The sequence below is a fragment of the Martes martes genome (genome assembly GCF_963455335.1).
Source record: "Martes martes genome assembly, chromosome: 7".
Classification (NCBI taxonomy): Eukaryota; Metazoa; Chordata; class Mammalia; order Carnivora; family Mustelidae; genus Martes; species Martes martes.
In genome coordinates, this window is record NC_137894.1 from 45,281,797 (window position 1) to 45,299,240 (window position 17,444).

At 46.3% G+C, this 17,444-nt stretch overlaps 1 protein-coding gene across 1 annotated transcript in view; it reads left to right on the plus strand.

The window, feature by feature from the left end:
• Nucleotides 1-16,261, plus strand: part of ANKDD1A (ankyrin repeat and death domain containing 1A) — a gene marked incomplete at its 5' end in the record, with an annotated part of 43,602 nt that extends 27,341 nt beyond the window's left edge. The window contains 6 exons of the mRNA XM_080809671.1: nt 5,062-5,160; nt 6,220-6,318; nt 7,375-7,470; nt 10,322-10,526; nt 13,025-13,156; nt 14,093-16,261. Of these exons, the coding sequence (XP_080665797.1) occupies nt 5,062-5,160; nt 6,220-6,318; nt 7,375-7,470; nt 10,322-10,526; nt 13,025-13,156; nt 14,093-14,154 (693 nt within the window). The 3' untranslated portion in view covers nt 14,155-16,261. The remainder of the gene's footprint in view (nt 1-5,061; nt 5,161-6,219; nt 6,319-7,374; nt 7,471-10,321; nt 10,527-13,024; nt 13,157-14,092) is intronic.
• Between the last annotated feature and the right edge of the window lie 1,183 nt (nt 16,262-17,444).

Sequence of the window (17,444 nt, forward strand, 5' to 3'; positions counted from 1 at the left end):
AGCTAGAACGTATAACACTAAGGAAATAAGTCAGTTAGAGAAAGACAAATACCACATGATTTTGGTCATATGTGGAATTTATGAATCAAAACAAACAAGCAAAGGAAAGAAAAAGAGAGAGGGGCAAACCAAGAAACAGACTCTTTTTTTTTTTTTTTAAGATTTTATTTATTTATTTGTCAGAGAGAGTGAGCACAGGCAGACAGAGAGGCAGGCAGAAACAGAGGGAGAAGCAGGCTCCCTGCTGAGCAAGGAGCCCGATGTGGGACTGATCCCAGGACGCTGGGATCATGACCTGAGCCGAAGGCAGCCGCTTAACCAACTGAGCCACCCAGGCGTCCCAAGAAACAGACTCTTAACTTTAGAGAACAAACTAATGGTTACCAGAGGGGAGGTGGGTGGAGGGATGGATAAAACAGGTGATGGGAATTAAAGAGTACACATTATCACAATGAAAAAAAAATAATAACACAGAACTATACCCCTGAAACAAATAATACATTATATGTTAAGAAAAAGAATAATAAAAAAATAAATAAAATTTAAAAACCAATATAAGATTTAGAATAATCATTGTAGGACTATAAATTAATTGGAGATAATTAAAAAGATTTTAATATTTACTCTTCTGTAGGAACTTATCTCTCTACATATTCGAATAAAACTTTAAACCCACCAACAAAGTTGAACTTAAAAATTTTTTTAAAGGAATGAAACATAAAAGGAAGTTTGGAAAACAGAATCATCCAGATTTTTACTACCCTGACACAAATATTCTTCTTTATTTACTCTCTCTTTTTTTTTTTTTTGCCTACTTTGGTATAGATTATACTACATATACTACATATACATATATACTACTTTGGTTAGAATTATACTATGTATATAATTTTGGGTCCAGATAATCACGAGCATTTCCATGTGGCTGCATAGATACTGATGGTGACATCTGGTCTGATGAATGGAGGCACTGTGATTTATCAACCTCCTCCACTGGGATAGAGCATCTGGCTTACTTGCCAGTACAGGTAGCACAGCTGTATGCATATGACTTCTTTTCTCTTTTTGGAAAGATTCTCAGACATAGGGAATTTGAGGTCAAATATTGTGAGCATCTTTCTAGCTCTTGATATGTAAGCTGGACCACTTCCTGAAAGTCTTGTGCGCATCTGCAGAAACACGAGCAGTATCCAGGCTGCGAGTGTCCTGGTCCTCTTACCCCAAGAGCTTTACATTTTCTCCCAATTAAAAAAGACCCCAGCAGCACCTGGCAGGCTCAGTCAGAAGAGCCTGGGACTCTGGATCTCAGGGTCGTGAGTCTGAGGCGCATGATGGGTGTAATGAATATGCAAGAAGATAAACTTTAAAAAATAAATATCAAGTATCCCTCACCATTGTCTTAATTTACACCCCTTCGATTATTATCAAAAGTGAACATTTTTCCATTTGTGGTAAATTGTCTCTTCAAATTGTTTGCACATTTACATATAGGGATCTAATTTGATTTTTCAATTAGTTTGCATCTTTACTACTCTTTACTTTACTACTAGTAGTACTTTACTACTACTGTATACTACTCCGTATGTAGTATATATCAGCCTTCCGCCTCCAATGTTGACAACAAAGATTTCTTCCTGGTAAGCTGTTTGCCTTTTCATTTGGGCTAGGTTTGCCCCTATTTATTTACTTATATTATTTTTGTTACATTTACATTTAAAAAAAAATGAAAATAATCTGCTGGTAGTAACAGTGTCAAAGACACGGTCCTAAAGAGTGAAGATCCTAACAAGTCAGATCTGATGTTTTTCCTTTGCTTTTTTATATTGTTTCTGTGCCTGGTAAATGAATCTCTTTGCTCATAACTTCAAAATAGTTTGTTTTCTTCTAATTTTTTCATAAGTTGATTTTTAAAGATTTATCTTATTTATCATTAAGTAATCTATATACCCAACATGGGGATTGAACTCACAACCCCAAGATCAAGAGTTGCATGCTCTTCTGAGCCAGCCAAACACCCCTCCATAAATTTTTAAAAGCCAACTTTTAAAAATCAGATCTTTTAAAAAATCAAATTTTAAATATCTATGGTATCAAACAGGGATCAATGTGTATTTTTCCTTCCAAAATGACTGACTACTTATCTTAACACCTCTTACTTAATAAGCCTCCCTTCTGTGACACATCTTATTAAATACTTAAATTCAATGGACTGTTACAATGAACTGTTTCCTGTAGGGGTTACGTGCTCTTTCCGCCCCTGTTGAGGGCTGATTCAGTCTACACAGCAGCCACCCCTAGTGTCTGTTCATCAGAGGCAACCTCAACCTCTGTTCACTCTTCTAAAAGGGCAGATACTCCCATTTGTTCCCCCATCTCTGATGACTTTCTGCCTCTGATGGGATCTGCTTCCTTCTTAGCATTTGGCACAACTGATAGGACAAGTTGTTTCTTGTATTTATTGTCAGTTTTCCCAACAGAATGCAAACTCTGCTGATGCTGTTGCTGATGATGCTTTGTCTGTTCTGTCCACTGCTGGATCCTCAGTGCCTAGAACGTACTTTGCACACAGTGGACAATCTATACGTACCCATTGAATGAATGAATACCAGCTAAACATTCACCAACTTCAGCTACCTCTATCTGCTGGTCCAGGAGGACCAGTGTTCTGCTAGCTGGGGATCTTTGGCTGCCTCTAGTATGGATGTCCCCTCCCTCTGATGCAAGGCAATAGAGCCAATACTATGAGCCAATACTGCAGCATGGGGCGCATCCTGGTCTCTTTTAGGGATGCCCTGCCCTCCTTTGTCCTTTCAGATTGCTGCAAGATGTGGCTCCTATGTGTAATAAAAACAGTTATTGGGGGTACCTGGGTTAACCAGTTGGTTAAGCATCTGCCTTTGGCTCAGGTCATGATCCTGGAGTCCCAGGATGGAGGCCTGCATCAGGCTCCTTGCTCAGCGGGGAGCCTGCTTCTCCCTCCGCCTGTCACTCCCCCTGCTTATTCTTTCTCTCTGACCAAAAAAAAAAAAAAAGAAAAGATTATCAGTGGGGTTTAGGAGTACAGAGTGTAAGCAGATGGGTGGTAGGGGTGGAAGAAGGCTTTCCTTAGGTACCTTGTGTACTTTTTGGTTCTTTTGTTTTTTATAAATAAAATGTAAAACAACTAAAAACAACTTTCTCTCTTTCCACTCCCTTTTCAGACCACATTCCCCTAGATGTGTTTCCAGGACAACTGAGGCTAGATCTGGTGTATTCGCTTATCTTATCTCCATAGTTTGCAGCTTCCTGGAAAGCCAGTCCTTGTAGTTCTGACAAGTTTCCAGAACTTGTTTCTCACCTGAGACGTGCATTTGAGCCAGTTTCAGTCTCTGCCCATTCAATGGCACAGCGCACATTTTCCAGCCTGGATTTTGATTTCACAGCCATCCAGCAATGATCTGAGGACACTGTTGAAATTCTTAGAGTAGTTTTACTTGGGTTTAAAAAAATTTTTTCTAGGGATGCCTGGGTGGCTCAGTTGATTGAGCCGCTGCCTTCAGCTCGGGTCTGATCCCAGGGTTCTGGGATTGAGTCCCACATTGGACTCCTTGCTCAGCGGGGAGCCTGCTTCTCTCTCTGCCTCTGCTTGCCACTTTGCCTGCTTGTACTCTCTCTCTGACAAATAAATAAAATCTTTAAAAAAAATCTTTTTTTTCTAGATGTGTTTCAGAATCCTTTTTGAAATTTGGGTATGGGATTACATTAAACTTGTAAATATAAGAGAAAATGGTCATCTTTATAATGTATTTTCACTAGGAGCATGAAGTCTGCTATTTCTTTGTCTTCTTTTCTATCCCTCAGTGATGTTATATGGCTTTATTTTGCCTTTGATATGTCCATTAACAATTATACTCTTCATAGATACTCTGTATTTTGGGCTGTCATGGAGAAGGTATCTTTTAAAAAATATGTCATTGCTTGTAGGGATTCAAAACAGGAATGCTATTGACTTGGGTTTTATCTTCTATATGACTTTGAATTAATTTTACTACAGTTTTTTTTTGGGGGGGGGAGTAATAACTTTTCTAACCTGTCTAGATATACAATCACATTGCCTACAAAATCATCGTATAGTTTAAATCTTCTTTTCCAATATCAATAAACCTTTTTCATTTTTTTTTATTTTTAAAAATTTCTGGCCTAAACTAATAGACATTGGTAGAAGACATTTTTATCATTTTGTGTGTCTCTGTGTGTGTTCTGTTCTATAATCTTTTTATACTCAATATATGAGGGTGTTTTTCCACCATCAATCTTACTAGCTTTGTACTATTCCTCTATGTCTATGTCACTATATCACCAAGTGACAAGGATAGGATGGCAGTATCTCCACTTTGTCATATGGTCAGGAGGGAGTCATACGGGACCATCGATGAAGGAGTCTTCCAGCCTTGAGAGAGGCCTTGCATGTGTGTTGGACTTGTGAGGTCTCTGTTCTGGTCTCAGCTGACTCTCTCATTCATTCCTTTCATGCATAAACAGTAATCAGGCACCTACCTCGGTGCTTGGGGGAGAAACTCCCAATAACACAAGGTTCTTGTTAGCTATGGGCAAGTCATTTATGTCTTCTGAACCTCAGCGTTCCTGTTCATAAGAAGAAAATACTAGTAACACCATTTCTATATATGCTGCCCAGGTTCATGTGTGGATTCCATGAGATATTAGAGAATTTTTAAGTGTTGCTAGAAGGTAACCTCAGGAAACATCACTTGTTAGATGAAGAGTCCAGAGAAGGGAAATGACTTGCCCACAGTCACATAGTGAGTTCCTGGGATAGCGAGGTCTCAAACTTGGATCTTCAGGCTCCCACCCACCTTACAATGCAGAAACTCCAGGGTTTCAGCCTTTGGGGCTATCGATTCCTTGAGCCAGTGATGTCCTCCGAGGAGCAAGAAGGTCCAAACCGAAAAGCACTATATGTATACAGCCTTCCCTCCATCCACCCCCAGCACTAACCTACCAACCTGTGCAGGGCCGTCCTGGGAGGGACCCATCAGATGACCCATGTGTCTCCTCCCCCAGCAGGGCATCTCTCCTCTGCACCTAGCTGTGAAACACAACTTCCCTGCCTTGGTCCAGCTCCTCCTCGATGCCGGTAGCGACCTGGATGCCACAGACAACGTAAGTGGTTGCAGAAACCATTTGGGCCCCAGAGGGCTTCTGGGCACCCTCCCAGGCTGGCAGGGCTTGGCTGCCATCTCCTAGCCTGGCTCAGAGCTGAGAAATTACTTCTTTAGTTTGTAAAAAAGCTGTGTGAATATTTGTTGAAGGGAATGGCATTTTATCAACCATTCCTCTATTTGGAACATTTTGGTGGTTTCCACGTTGCTGCCATGGTCCATCAAACACTCCAGTAAACATTTTCCTACATTCTACTGTCTCCTTTCATTGATTTCTTTATCCCTGCTTTGGGAAAATTTCCAGGACAAGGGTGAGTGGGGCAGTCTTGTGTCACAAGAGGCCTCTGAGTCCTGAAGTTGTGCTCAGTCAGGAGCCCTTTCAATGCCTGTTCCCCACATGCCTCCCCCCAACCATGTAGTTCTCAGTGCCTGTACCTACAACCATGAGCAGTGGAAAGAAACTTGGCAGGATGCAGCATATGCCTTCAAAACAATCAGGCTTTGAGCTTCAGTGAATTGGGTCTCAAGTAATACATTAGAAGCTCATGCACAAAGATACCTATTGCAACATTGCTTATCAATCTTCAACTTGCAAATGGCCCAAATATTTAATAATAGAGAAATGATCAGGTAGATTATGGGCTAGACATAGATTACTGTGGAGCTGTTAAAAATGGGCTTTGTCGGAGTTTATAATATGTGGACAAGTTAGGTAGAAAAATGGATGCAAAATATATAGATGGGGTGATCTCATGTAAAATCAACAAACCAAAATCATTCTGCATTACAGACTAGAAGAATTATATTGGGCTCGTTACAGAGATAGACTTAGCTAGCAAGTGGTATTTTTTTCCTTTGTTCTTTCTGCTTTTTTTGTTTTTATTAAGTTTTCTCTGGTACTGAGTTTATGACTAAACCCATCTTACTCCCTCCCATAACTTCTTAGAGAAACTTGTTAAGATGCAGTTAGAAGTGTACCCACCTTGGACCTGTCCTGGTTTGAGTTTTGTACACTTGTACATGCTTTTCTACTCTCCTATCCCTTTGGCTTCTTCCCCAGAGGCAGCAGACGCCCCTCCACCTTGCGGCTGAGCACGCCAGGCAGGACATAGCGGAGATGCTCCTCATCGCGGGGGTTAACTTGAACCTGAGAGATAAGGTACATCTGCTCCCAACCAGCCTCCCTTTCAAGCTTTCATGGCTTCCTCTTTGCCAGAGACCCTACTACAGAAACCTCCCGCTCTCAGACTGTTGAAAGCTTCCCATCCTTTATATACTAGCTCAGATGCTGCTTCCACCAGGAAGCCTTCCTAGACCTCCATCCCCTTCCTCCTCTGAGGTCCCTCAGGACTTGGCCTGCCCTTCTGCCAGTCTAGAACTATGAGGTGGTTGTCTTCTGTTTCATGGTCCCTCAGATTTTGAGCTCCTTGAGTTGCCCAGTGGTGAGGGGGAGGAGTAGAGGAGCATCACATCACCATTTCACAGTCCCCTACACGTGGGGTAGGGGTAGGGAAGCTTCCTGGCTCTTTGTGCCTGGGTGGGGGGGCGGGGGGGGGGCACTACTCCCTCAGGTGGCCAGAGGTTCCAGATGAGCTGAGGACTTGTTATAAGGCTAAGAGGTCACAAGCTTGTGAGGGAAAGGGGCTTGCACACATGAGCCAGTCCTTGACATGGTGTACGGAAGAGCTGTGGGGGATGGCCCCCCCCCGCCAGAAATAGGCCCTGAGGCTAGACCTGGAGGGGGGCTCCTTGGCTTGAGCTGGGCCCCAGGGCAGCTGGCCAGGTGTGAGGAGGAGCTTCCCAACTCCCTGCACCTGCCTGGAGATTGAGGCCAGCCCTGTGCTGGAGGCCTGGAGCAAAAGGCCTGAGGTGGGCGGGCAGACGTATCTTGACGATCCCAGTCCCCCTCTCTGGGCTCTGGTTTCAGCTGAGAAGAGGGCCAGGTGACCCCTATTTCACAGGTGATGTTGAAGAGTTATGCAGGCTGAGTTTCATATGCTCTAAGACTTCCTAAATCTAAACAAGAGGCAGTTGCTGGAATTACTGCCTCATTCTTCCCGTGCCTTCCATGCCCCTCGTCATGCCCAGAAAACATTTCTGCTCTCCTTTCTACTGGAAGCCACTTTCTTAGGGGCAGAACGTTTGCAGCAGATGCTAGAGGCCACCCTACAGCTCTCCTGTAGCAACTCTGGCTTCCCTTACTTCTTCCTCGCAGCAAGGGAAAACCGCCCTGGCAGTGGCCGCTCGCAGCAACCACGTCAGCCTGGTGGACATGATCATAAAGGCTGATCGCCTCTACACGTGGCAGAAGGTACGGACACCCTGCACAAGGTCTGTCCATGTTGCAGAGCGAGCGGCCAAGGCGCGAGGTGGGGCTGGCTTTGAACCCCAGCCCTGACCCAATTCAGGTCCTTGCACCGCCCACCCTAGTTTCCAAGGAGGGGATAATCCTGGCCTTACCCACCACCACGGCTGTCTGTGAGCATCTGGAGCTGAATGAGCCAAGGTAGTCCGGGGGCCGTGCCAGTGTGGAGGTAGTATGGATGCTATTAGAGCGCCCGGCGGATGGACGCGTGTGCGCATGCCTGCGTGCGCGAGGAACAAGATGGCAAATTGGTTTCCGCTCACTGCCATCTCCAGGTGACTGGGATTGCTGCTGGGGGTGTTGTCTCCAGGCAACTTTCTGAGCCCAGAAGGAAAGAGTGCCGGGATGGATTAGTGATGCCTGCTGAGGAAGTGGGGAAGAAGAGTAGCGAATGTAAGATCATGCTGTTCCAGTCGCCAGTAAATGGGGGGGGGGGGCTTTTTTTGTTTTGGGTGGGTTTTTTTGGTCTTTGAGGTTGTTTTTATAGTTGGAAAATAATTTTTGCATTTACTTCACTTTTTAAAAATTAATAATTTATCAACAAATTTTAAAACCTGGTTTTCCTTGGGGTGCCTGGGTGGCTCAGTTGGTTAAGTGTCTGCCTTCCGCTGACAAGATCCCAAGGTCCTGGGATGGAGTCCCTTCTCGGGAATCCCTGCTCAGCCAGAAGTCTGCTTCTTCCTCTCCCTCTATCCCTGCTCATGCATGTGCTATCTCCCTTTCTTGCTTACTCTTTTAAATAAATAAAATAAGATAAACATCTAGTTTTCCTTAAACGTTTAAATTCATTTTGTAAATCTTACTCCATTTACACAACTGGTATTTTTTAGGAATCTTGGAAATTTCCATTTTCTAGGAAGGCTTTTGATTAATGTTTGGACCCATGTTTAAACTTAAACTATCTTAAACAATTTAAGCGACTGATTAAATTTGATAGATTTTTTTTTTAAAGCACTTTGCTTCCTTAGTTTTTCTTTTTTTTTTTTTAGAGAGGGAGGTGGGGTAAGAGGAAGAGAGAGAATCCCAAGTAGACCATGGGGTTCGATGCCACACCCTAAGATTATGACCTGCGCTCAAATCAAGAGTGGACACTTAACTGACTGAGCCACCCAGGCGCCCCCTAAATTCTTTTTTAAAGATTTTATTTATTTATTTGACAGACGGAGATCACAAGTAGGCAGAGAGGCAGGTGGTGAGGGGGTGGTGGGGAAGCAGGCTCCCTGCTGAGCAGAGAGCCCTATGTGGCCACGCTGGGATCATGACCTGAGCCGAAGGTAGAGGCTTTAACCCACTGAGCCACCCAGGCACCCCAGGTGCCCCCTAAATTCTTAAATTATCCCAGTAAATCCAGTAAATTAAACCTATAAAGTGAATCTCAAATATCTTAAACATTCCAATATTGTTTGCAAACTTAGCTTCTCCTGTACCGCTCATAAAAATCACTATTTCAAAATCAGTAACAAATTTCAATAGGAATCATAAGATATTCTCTTTCATGGGCATGCTAGATTCTCAGAAACATTACAGCCCCTGTTCATACAACAGGTTACTCCTAACTGTGACCCCAAAATATTAATACCAAGGGTTTGATGAACTGATTCCTCTTAGTGCTTGATTCTAACACCTCAGACTTGAAAAGTTCTCAATGCTAAGGCATCTGGGCAGTTAGAATCACAAACCTCTCTCCCACCCACAGGCTAATTCAAACAGAATCACTGGTGTGGGGACCAAGCATCCGTAGTTTTGTTTTGTTTTTTTTATTAGATTCTATTTTTTATTTTTATTTTAAGATTTTATTTAACAGAAAGAGAGATCATAAGTAGGCAGAGAGGCAGGCAGAGAGAGAGGGGGCAGCAGGCTCCTAGGTGAGCAAAAAGCCCAATGCAGGGCTCCATCCCAGGACCCCGGGACCACGACCTGAGCCAAAGGCAGAGGCCTTAACCCACTGAGCCACCCAGGCACCCCTAGATTTTATTTTTTAAATTAATCTTGACACCAAACATGAGACTCAAGCTTATACCCCCACGATCAAGAGTCGCATGCTCCACGGAATGAGCCAGCCAGGTGCCCCAGGAGTCAGTGGTTCTTAAAGCTCCCAGATGATCCCATGCACAGATGCAGCCGGGAACCCTGCTGAGGAACCTCCCCAGGTGACAGCCAGTCTCCCAGGTCATCGCGTCACTGGCCACTGTTGACCAGGATATAAGATTTGCAGCTGCAGACGCCAGAACCCACCTGAGCTTTTTTAAGAACCAGAACTCTGTACCCACATCATTTAGAGGGGCTTACTTAGGCCTTTGTGGGGTTAACTTAGGCTATCACATAATTCTTTTGTAACTTCTCATTTTATCACCTGCTTTGCATAGAAAGAATTCTGTAAGCCCGTCTTTACTACTTGTTGGGATTCAGGAAATCTAGTTAGTGCCTGATCCTTGGTTTGGCTTGACTGGTGTTAGCCACAGCCGCCGAGTCTTTCTGCTCGCGCTTGTGTAGCAAAAACATAGAGAAAAAAGAGGAATTGGGAAGGCTTCCCAGAAAAGGTGGCATGTGGGTGATCTTTGGACTGTGGCAGTAGGGTTGAGGGACAGGCAGGTGAGAAAAGGAATTCTGGACGGAGAAACAGTGTGAGCTGCTGGGGTTCCCAAAGTCAAAGCAAGGCACAGAGCAAGAAACCCGAGTAGCACACACGATGCCCCAGCCCTGGGATGCTGCTAGGGCCCCATCCAAACTCCCACGGGAGAGCCTGGCAGGGATTTCCCCCCAGATGGCAGCTGCACTTTTGGGATCTGCTCCACAGGATCACCCCTTGTGCAGGGACCCCAAGGATCCCTATGGGAAGAACTTTACCTTTAAGCAGGACCATCGGCAGGAAAGGCAGCAATTCCACTCTGTGCTGTGGCGACTGGCCTCCAGGGACCTGCGGCCTCACGAGTGGAAGAAGCTGGCGTATTGCTGGGAGTTCACTGAGGCCCACATCCACGCCATCGAGCAGCAGTGGACAGGTACCGCCCTGTCTTTCCCCACCCCAGAGTGACCAGTGGGCGGCAGGGGCGGGGGGGCGGGATTGGGTATTCGGTTTTCTGTGTTTCTGGGGGGAAAGCCCCTGCAACCCGCAGCTTGACTACAGTAAGCCACATGGCATCGTCAACATCCCACATGGCTCTCCAGCCTTCCAGGCCTTTGCTCAGGCCGTGCCCTCTGCCTCTCCCTCCCCACTGACCTGTGAACTTCACATTCTTCATGAGTTAGGCCAAACCGATACCCATCATTCACATACCAAACGAAAGGCACTCCCTATAAAAAGGAGAGGACCAGATCTTGCCACCATTATTTAGTATCTGTTTGGAAATGTTGGCCCAGAGCTCCTGGGTGGCTCAGTCGGTTAAGTGTCTGCCTTCAGCTCAGGTCCTGGGCCTGGGGTCGCGGGATCTGGGATTGAGCCCTGAGTTGGGCTCCCCACTCAGCTGGGAGTCTGCTTCTCTGTCTCCCTTTGCCCCTCCCCCCATCATGCTCACTTGGTCTCTCTCTCAAGTTAAAAAAAAAAAAAAAAAGTTGCCCCTGGTACTAGGACAGAAAACAGAAACAGAAATAAGGACTGTAAATATTGAAAGGAAGAGAGAGATTTATTAACTTCAGATGCTATAATCATGCACAGGAAGTCTAGTCAACTGAAAAACTCAATAAAATAATGCCGTGAAATGGCTAAATATGATAAAATGTACAGACACCATAGTATTCCTGGGTACCATCAATAGGTGGGTAGGATATATAGAGGTATTTTGGGAAAGCTATTCCATTTGCAAGTTTCTAAAAAGAAATATAAATGGCATATGAGTAAAACAATAAACATTAGTTCAACTATAAACAAAAGATTTGGGTAGGTGGAATGACAGTCTGTATTCCTGGCTAGAAGTGTCAGGTAGACATCGATTTCTCCCAAACTAGTTTAAAATTTTGATTTTTTTTTTTAAAGATTTATCTATTTGAGAGAGAGAGAACAAGTGGCAGGGGCAGAGGGATAGGGAGAGATAATCCCAAGCAGATTCCTCACTGAGCTTGGAGCCCAACATCGGGCTTAATCCCACAACCCAAAGATCATGGCTCCAAGATCATGACCCCGAGATCATGACCAAGAGCTGGATGCTTAACTGACTGAGCCACCCAGGATCCCCTGATTCAGGTTTAATCACATCAAAATAGGAGGTTTTTGAAACTTGACTAAAAGATTCTAGAGTTCTCTTGAAAGAATCAAGAAGGAATGATTAAAGATTTTATTTACTCGAGAGAGAGAGAGAGCATGTATGAGAGAGCACAGGAGAGAGAGCATGAGCTGGGGTTGGGGGGTAGAGGGGAAGGGAGAAACAGACTCCCCGCCAAGCAGGGAGCCTGACTCAGGACTCGATTCCAGGACCCCGGACCATGACCCGAGGTGAAGGCAGACGGTTCACCGACTGAGCCACCAGGCACCCCAAAGAGGGACTAGTGAAGGGAAGGGAAAAGTGAAGAGGATCTAATCCAAACAGACTCAACCTGTTATAAAGCTCAAATAATTAGCATAGAGAGATACCGGACAGAAAAACAGGCACACCAGTTAGTGGAACAGAGCAGGAATAAGAACTTTCAGAGAGGATAAAGGAGCCCGCCTAAATAATGGGGCTGGGGGCAAGGGATAGTGAATAAATGGGCCAAATGAAGCCACTATGCCAAAGGCAGCACCATGAGGAAGTGCCTGCTAATGGCCCAGAGGGGGCCAGAAAGTCCGAGCACACAATGGACTGACCTGGCCCCAGTGGCTGGGAGAGGAGACCTACCTAGTCACAGAGTGGAGTAAAAAGCGCACCCCCTCCTCCCACACTGAAGAGTGTTATTTTAGTTATTACAGTTATTTTCAAACATGGCCGTACATTGGAATTACCTGGGAAGGCTTAACACCGCTCACTGCTCAGGCCGCGCCCAGACCCAAATAGGTTGGAATCTCTCGGGGTGGGTGGGTGGGGAATGGCACCCAGGTGTCAGTATTTTTTGGAAGGCTTCCAGGGAGTTTCCAGTGAGCACTTATAGCTGAGAACCACTGGTGTAGGGGAAAGAACATGGCCACCTCTGTCTTGCACTAAGCCAGTTTTCTCATCTGTAAAATAGGACCACTGGCGGGCAAGGCACAGGTTACTATGAGTAGCCAGGAAAGCAGGGAATAGTCCCGTGTGTCATGGGATCACAACAAGGAGTGCCAGTTCTGTCTTCAGAGCGACACCAACATGATGCATGTGGACGCTCAGGAGAAAGCCTGCAGCTGGGGAAGTTCTAGAGTCCTCAACACAAAACCTCCACCCCCACCCCCTCTGAGCCTGTCCTGTCCCTCCTCTCCCCATCTCTGGCCTGAGCTCCACTGGAGCTTAGAAAAGGGCCTGGCTCTCTCCTACCTGGCATGTGCAGGAGGTGGTGCAGGGCAGCCAAGGGGGGCTCGGTTGGCTCCTTCTCTTTCTCCCCTCACGGTCGTCAGGCACCAAGAGCTACCAGGAGCATGGCCACCGGATGCTACTCATCTGGCTGCATGGTGTGGCCACCGCCAGTGAGAACCCTGGCAAAGCGCTGTTTGAAGGCCTCGTGGCCATTGGCAGGAGGAACCTGGCTGGTAAGTATCCCTAGCTCTAGGCAGCACTGCCCCCCCCAGAATGTGACAGAGCCCCTGGAGGTCTGCTCAGACCACAGTGCAGTGGTGCTGGCTCTGAACCTTCCAGATTCTAGGAAGGTCCTTCCAGGTCCTAGCCTTGTCTACTGGAATTCAGGCAGAGCCCTGGGCAAACCAGTGCCTCCCAGGTCCCCGTCTCCCCATCCACGCCGTCAGTGTGCTGGCTCAGATCATGCCTGCAACCTTCACAGCCACAAAGCCACCAATGCTATCATCTCTTCCTCTCTGGACCTCTGTACTTTGATTTTTTTTCTAATTTGGAATAAGGCTGGAACAGCTTGCAGACCTCTTTCACAAATAGTAAGACATATGGGCCAGAACTGGCTTAATAGGAGTTCCAACAGTTCGATCTGGTCAAATAAAATTTCTGAGACCATCACAACCTTTGGAGCCTGTCCATTCTACATGCCTGGTTTGAGATTCTGAGCACCCTGTGGAACTATCAGGCAAGCAAGATAGAATGTGCAGTACTAAAAACAAAATCAGCTCACAGTGAAAGAGCTGTAAATACCATAATGGCCGCTGGCGTGGTGTACTATGGGGCAACTCCAGGACGAGGTATCAGGCAGTCAGCAGTAGTAATGAAGGCTGTTTGTCAGGCAGTAACAGTGAAAACAGGGCTGGCACGTCCTAGAGAGGAGAAAGGAGAGTCCCCTGTGTGGTGGGTAACTCACAGCAGCTGTGGGCAAGGTGGAAAAACAATCATGGCCCCGGGGTGGCGGGGGGAGAGGAGTTAGGGACGACTTTTTCTTTTTCCAAAATGTTCTTAAATATCTATCTTCTTTTAGCACAAACACTAGCAGGCAATTAAAACATAAAACCAGCCCTGTGAGGCAGAGCGTAGGCAACATGAAGCAATAGGATTCCTCTCTCTTGCAGAAAGCATCAGGAAGAAAGCAAATGCTGACCCGGGGGCCCCCAGCAGGTGCACGGCCATGTAACCAGAGGGGCCAGACTTTCAGGGGCATGGGGCCTCAGAATGGAAGCCACTGAACAGAAGAGGACCACCACTAGGACTTTTAAAACAAAAAAATCACTGTTAACAGACCTCCAGCTGCTTGTACTGAACTGCGCAGCCGAGCAGGAGCAGTGGGCACGGCTTGTAATCTTTCACGAGGGCTGGTCTGGGGCCGGCCTGGGTTCTGCAGGTAATCCCTTCCCACAGGTATGGTCCTTTACAGCTCTTGAAGCCTCACAGCAGTCTCCTGAGATGCAAGGAGCATCTTTTCAGAGAGGACACTGAGGCCCCGGATGGATAAAGCAGCTAGTCCAGCTGTTGAGGTCGGGGGCCAAACCCCGAATTCCTGTCTCTCCAACTGTCACTTACAAAATGGACCGCCCTTCGCTCATTCACTGGCTTTTCATGAACACCATGCTTACTCCACAGCTCTGTTTCTGTCCCCAATCGTGTTCCAGGAGGCACACGCTCTTTTTTTCTGTTTTAGAGATTTTTTTAATTTAAAATTTTTATTTTGAAATCCTTTCAGACCTAACAAAAAACACTGCAGAACCAGTACAAAGAATTTCTGAAAATACTTTGCAATGCAGCTTCCCCAAATATTAACATCTTAATCACAACATAATTTTCAAAACCAGAAAGTGAACACTGATACCACACTCTTAACTCCTCCTCAGACCTGATTCCCATTTTGTCAGTTGAGCCGTTCATGTCTTTTTCTGGACCAGGATCCAGTCCAGGAACATGCCTTACATTAAGTTGTTGTCTTAGTTTTACTAGCCCTATCTAGAAGGTCACCTCTCCAGAGAAGCAGGGTCTAAGAGAACTTTCTGGTGTGACGTGAATGTTCCAGATCTGGGCTATTCAATGTTTACTCCTAGCCAGCCACCTGTGGCTGCTGGGTACTTAAAGTGTGGCTAGTGGGCCTGAGGAACCGAATGTGTAGTTTAATTTTTAAATGATCAGAAATTTAAATAGGCCTCTGTGGCAAGGGGCAAGCATACTGGGCGGCCCAGCTGGTCTGGAGTTTTGCTCTCGGGTGCCAGGCCAGCACAGGCTGCCCTGTGGCTCGGCCGCACTGGTGAGAGCGGGGCACCCCAAAGATGCGACTCAGGAAGCCTCACCAGGGTTTCACAGGTGTGGGGAATTATCTGCGCAGGGCAAAAGCTTGGAAGTTCTGCCTCCAAGCGCTTTCTAAATGGCGCTCTCTCACTTGTGGCACAGCTTGCTGTGGCCAGTTTAGGAGCCCACGTCTAAGAAAAACTCGCCACAGATATACCCGCTGGGCCCGAGTCCTGGGACGGAGACAGGATAAAAGCTGTTAGAGCTGAAAGGGGCTTCAGCCGTCACACAGGGCCAGTGGGAACTCCCAGTAGTACAGTCCTCTGAAAGGCAGCTGCCATTCTATCTGCCCATATGACAAATGCATTTGCTCTCTGACCCAGCAATCCCACCAGGAGGAATTTATCCTACAGATAAACCTGCAAACACTATATTTAACACAAATGCGAAAAAATGTAGCAGAAACTGTGCTGTGCAGAGGGGTGCATGGGAACTCTGTACTTTCTGCTCAGAGTTGTTTTTAACTGTTCCTATTAATAATTTTTAAAAACCACCTAGAACTTATGAAAAGCAAGAAAAGGCAGCTTTGAAACCAACCTGTTTCACATGCAGTAACCTGTAGGCCTGAGGCTTCAGCATTCTCAGCCAGATTCAGACCACCCCGCTCCGCCCCCTGTGCAGCACGCAGACCTCCATGCCCTTCCTCTGCATATGTTGTGGTTTTGTTTTTTTTGTTTTTCATTTTCTTAAGTAGGCTCTACGCCCACAGTGGGCCTTGAACTCATGACCCTGAGATCAAGACCTTGGTTGAGATCAAGAGCCGGAGGCGCAACTGACTGAGCCATCCAGGGGCCCCCTGCATGTACTTTGTCGAGGGGGAAGAACCTTCTCTTCCATTTATTCCATTTAGGAAATGTATTTGTACCACATGGGACTTAGACCATTTATGTGGATGAATTCTGCAAAATGAATTTTGTATTTTTTCAAGACAAAACAAGTTCTTAAATAAAATTGAAATGTTGAAGTTCATCTTTCACATTCAAGATCTGTTTCTTTCATTTGGGAGACGTATGGCAAAATTTCAAGTCAGACAAGCTGCTGTGGATTGGTTCTGTGTAACCACACCACTCAACTCACCACCGCCGGTCAATATTTACTGAGTGTCTTCTGTGCCAGACAGTTTGCTGGGAGCCAGGATGCAGAGCGGAGTAGCCACAGTTCCTGCTCTCTGGAAGCTTGTGATGTGCAGCAGGGGTGTGGGGGAGGAGCTGGGATACCAATAAGGTACCATCGTGTGGTTGGTGTGATGATGGGTGTGTCCAGAGAACGATGGGATTTGTTCTTCCTTGGGAAAGGTAAAGAGGAAGGGGAGGAAGGTCTGAGAAGCTCACAAAGAAGACAGAAATGGGGAAAGCACATTCCAAGCTAGAAGCACAGTCTGTGCAATGGTACAGTGGTGAGGAGATGTATCTATTTGGGGAGTGGTGTGGTTGGGACACAGGAAGCATGGAAGGAGGAGAGATGAGCTGGAGCGGCAGGAGGGCCCCCCGCTCTTTCAGCCTTTGAAGAGACTATTTCAATGGGGACTCCTAGCTCCAGAGACCCCTACACAGTCCACTGGTGCTTGGTCAGGCCTGTGTCATAGCTCAGCTTCTTCTGTGCCCAATCTGCTTCCTGCCACAACTTTCTTTTTTTTTTTTTTTTAAAAGATTTTATTTATTTATTTGTCAGAGAGAGAGAGGGAGAGTGAGTGAGCATAGGCAGAGGCAGAGGGAGAAGCAGGCTCCCCACCAAGCAAGGAGCCTGATGTGGGACTCGATCCCAGGACGCCGGGATCATGACCTGAGCCGAAGGCAGCTGCTTAACCAACTGAGCCACCCAGGCGTCCCAACTTTCTTTTGATCCTAAATAACCACCTTGCTCCCAAAGCTTCATCTCGGTATCTGCTTCAGCATGAGATATGGGGATATGGGTGGGGTCTAAGATGGCTGAGTTTCTAGCTGGGGAACCTGAGGAACAGCGATACTGGGAATGGAGTTGATGGTTTAGGAGAGAAGGGGCAGGTCTGGGCAGTGGGGACATGGGTGTGCCTGTAGAAGTCTGATAGGCCTGTTAGGCATTCAAGGGCAGCTCAGAATCAGTTGGGGCTGGAAATGGCAGTCATCAGGGCATCGAGCCATGGAATAGTTAAAGCTGTCTGGGGGAAGTGGC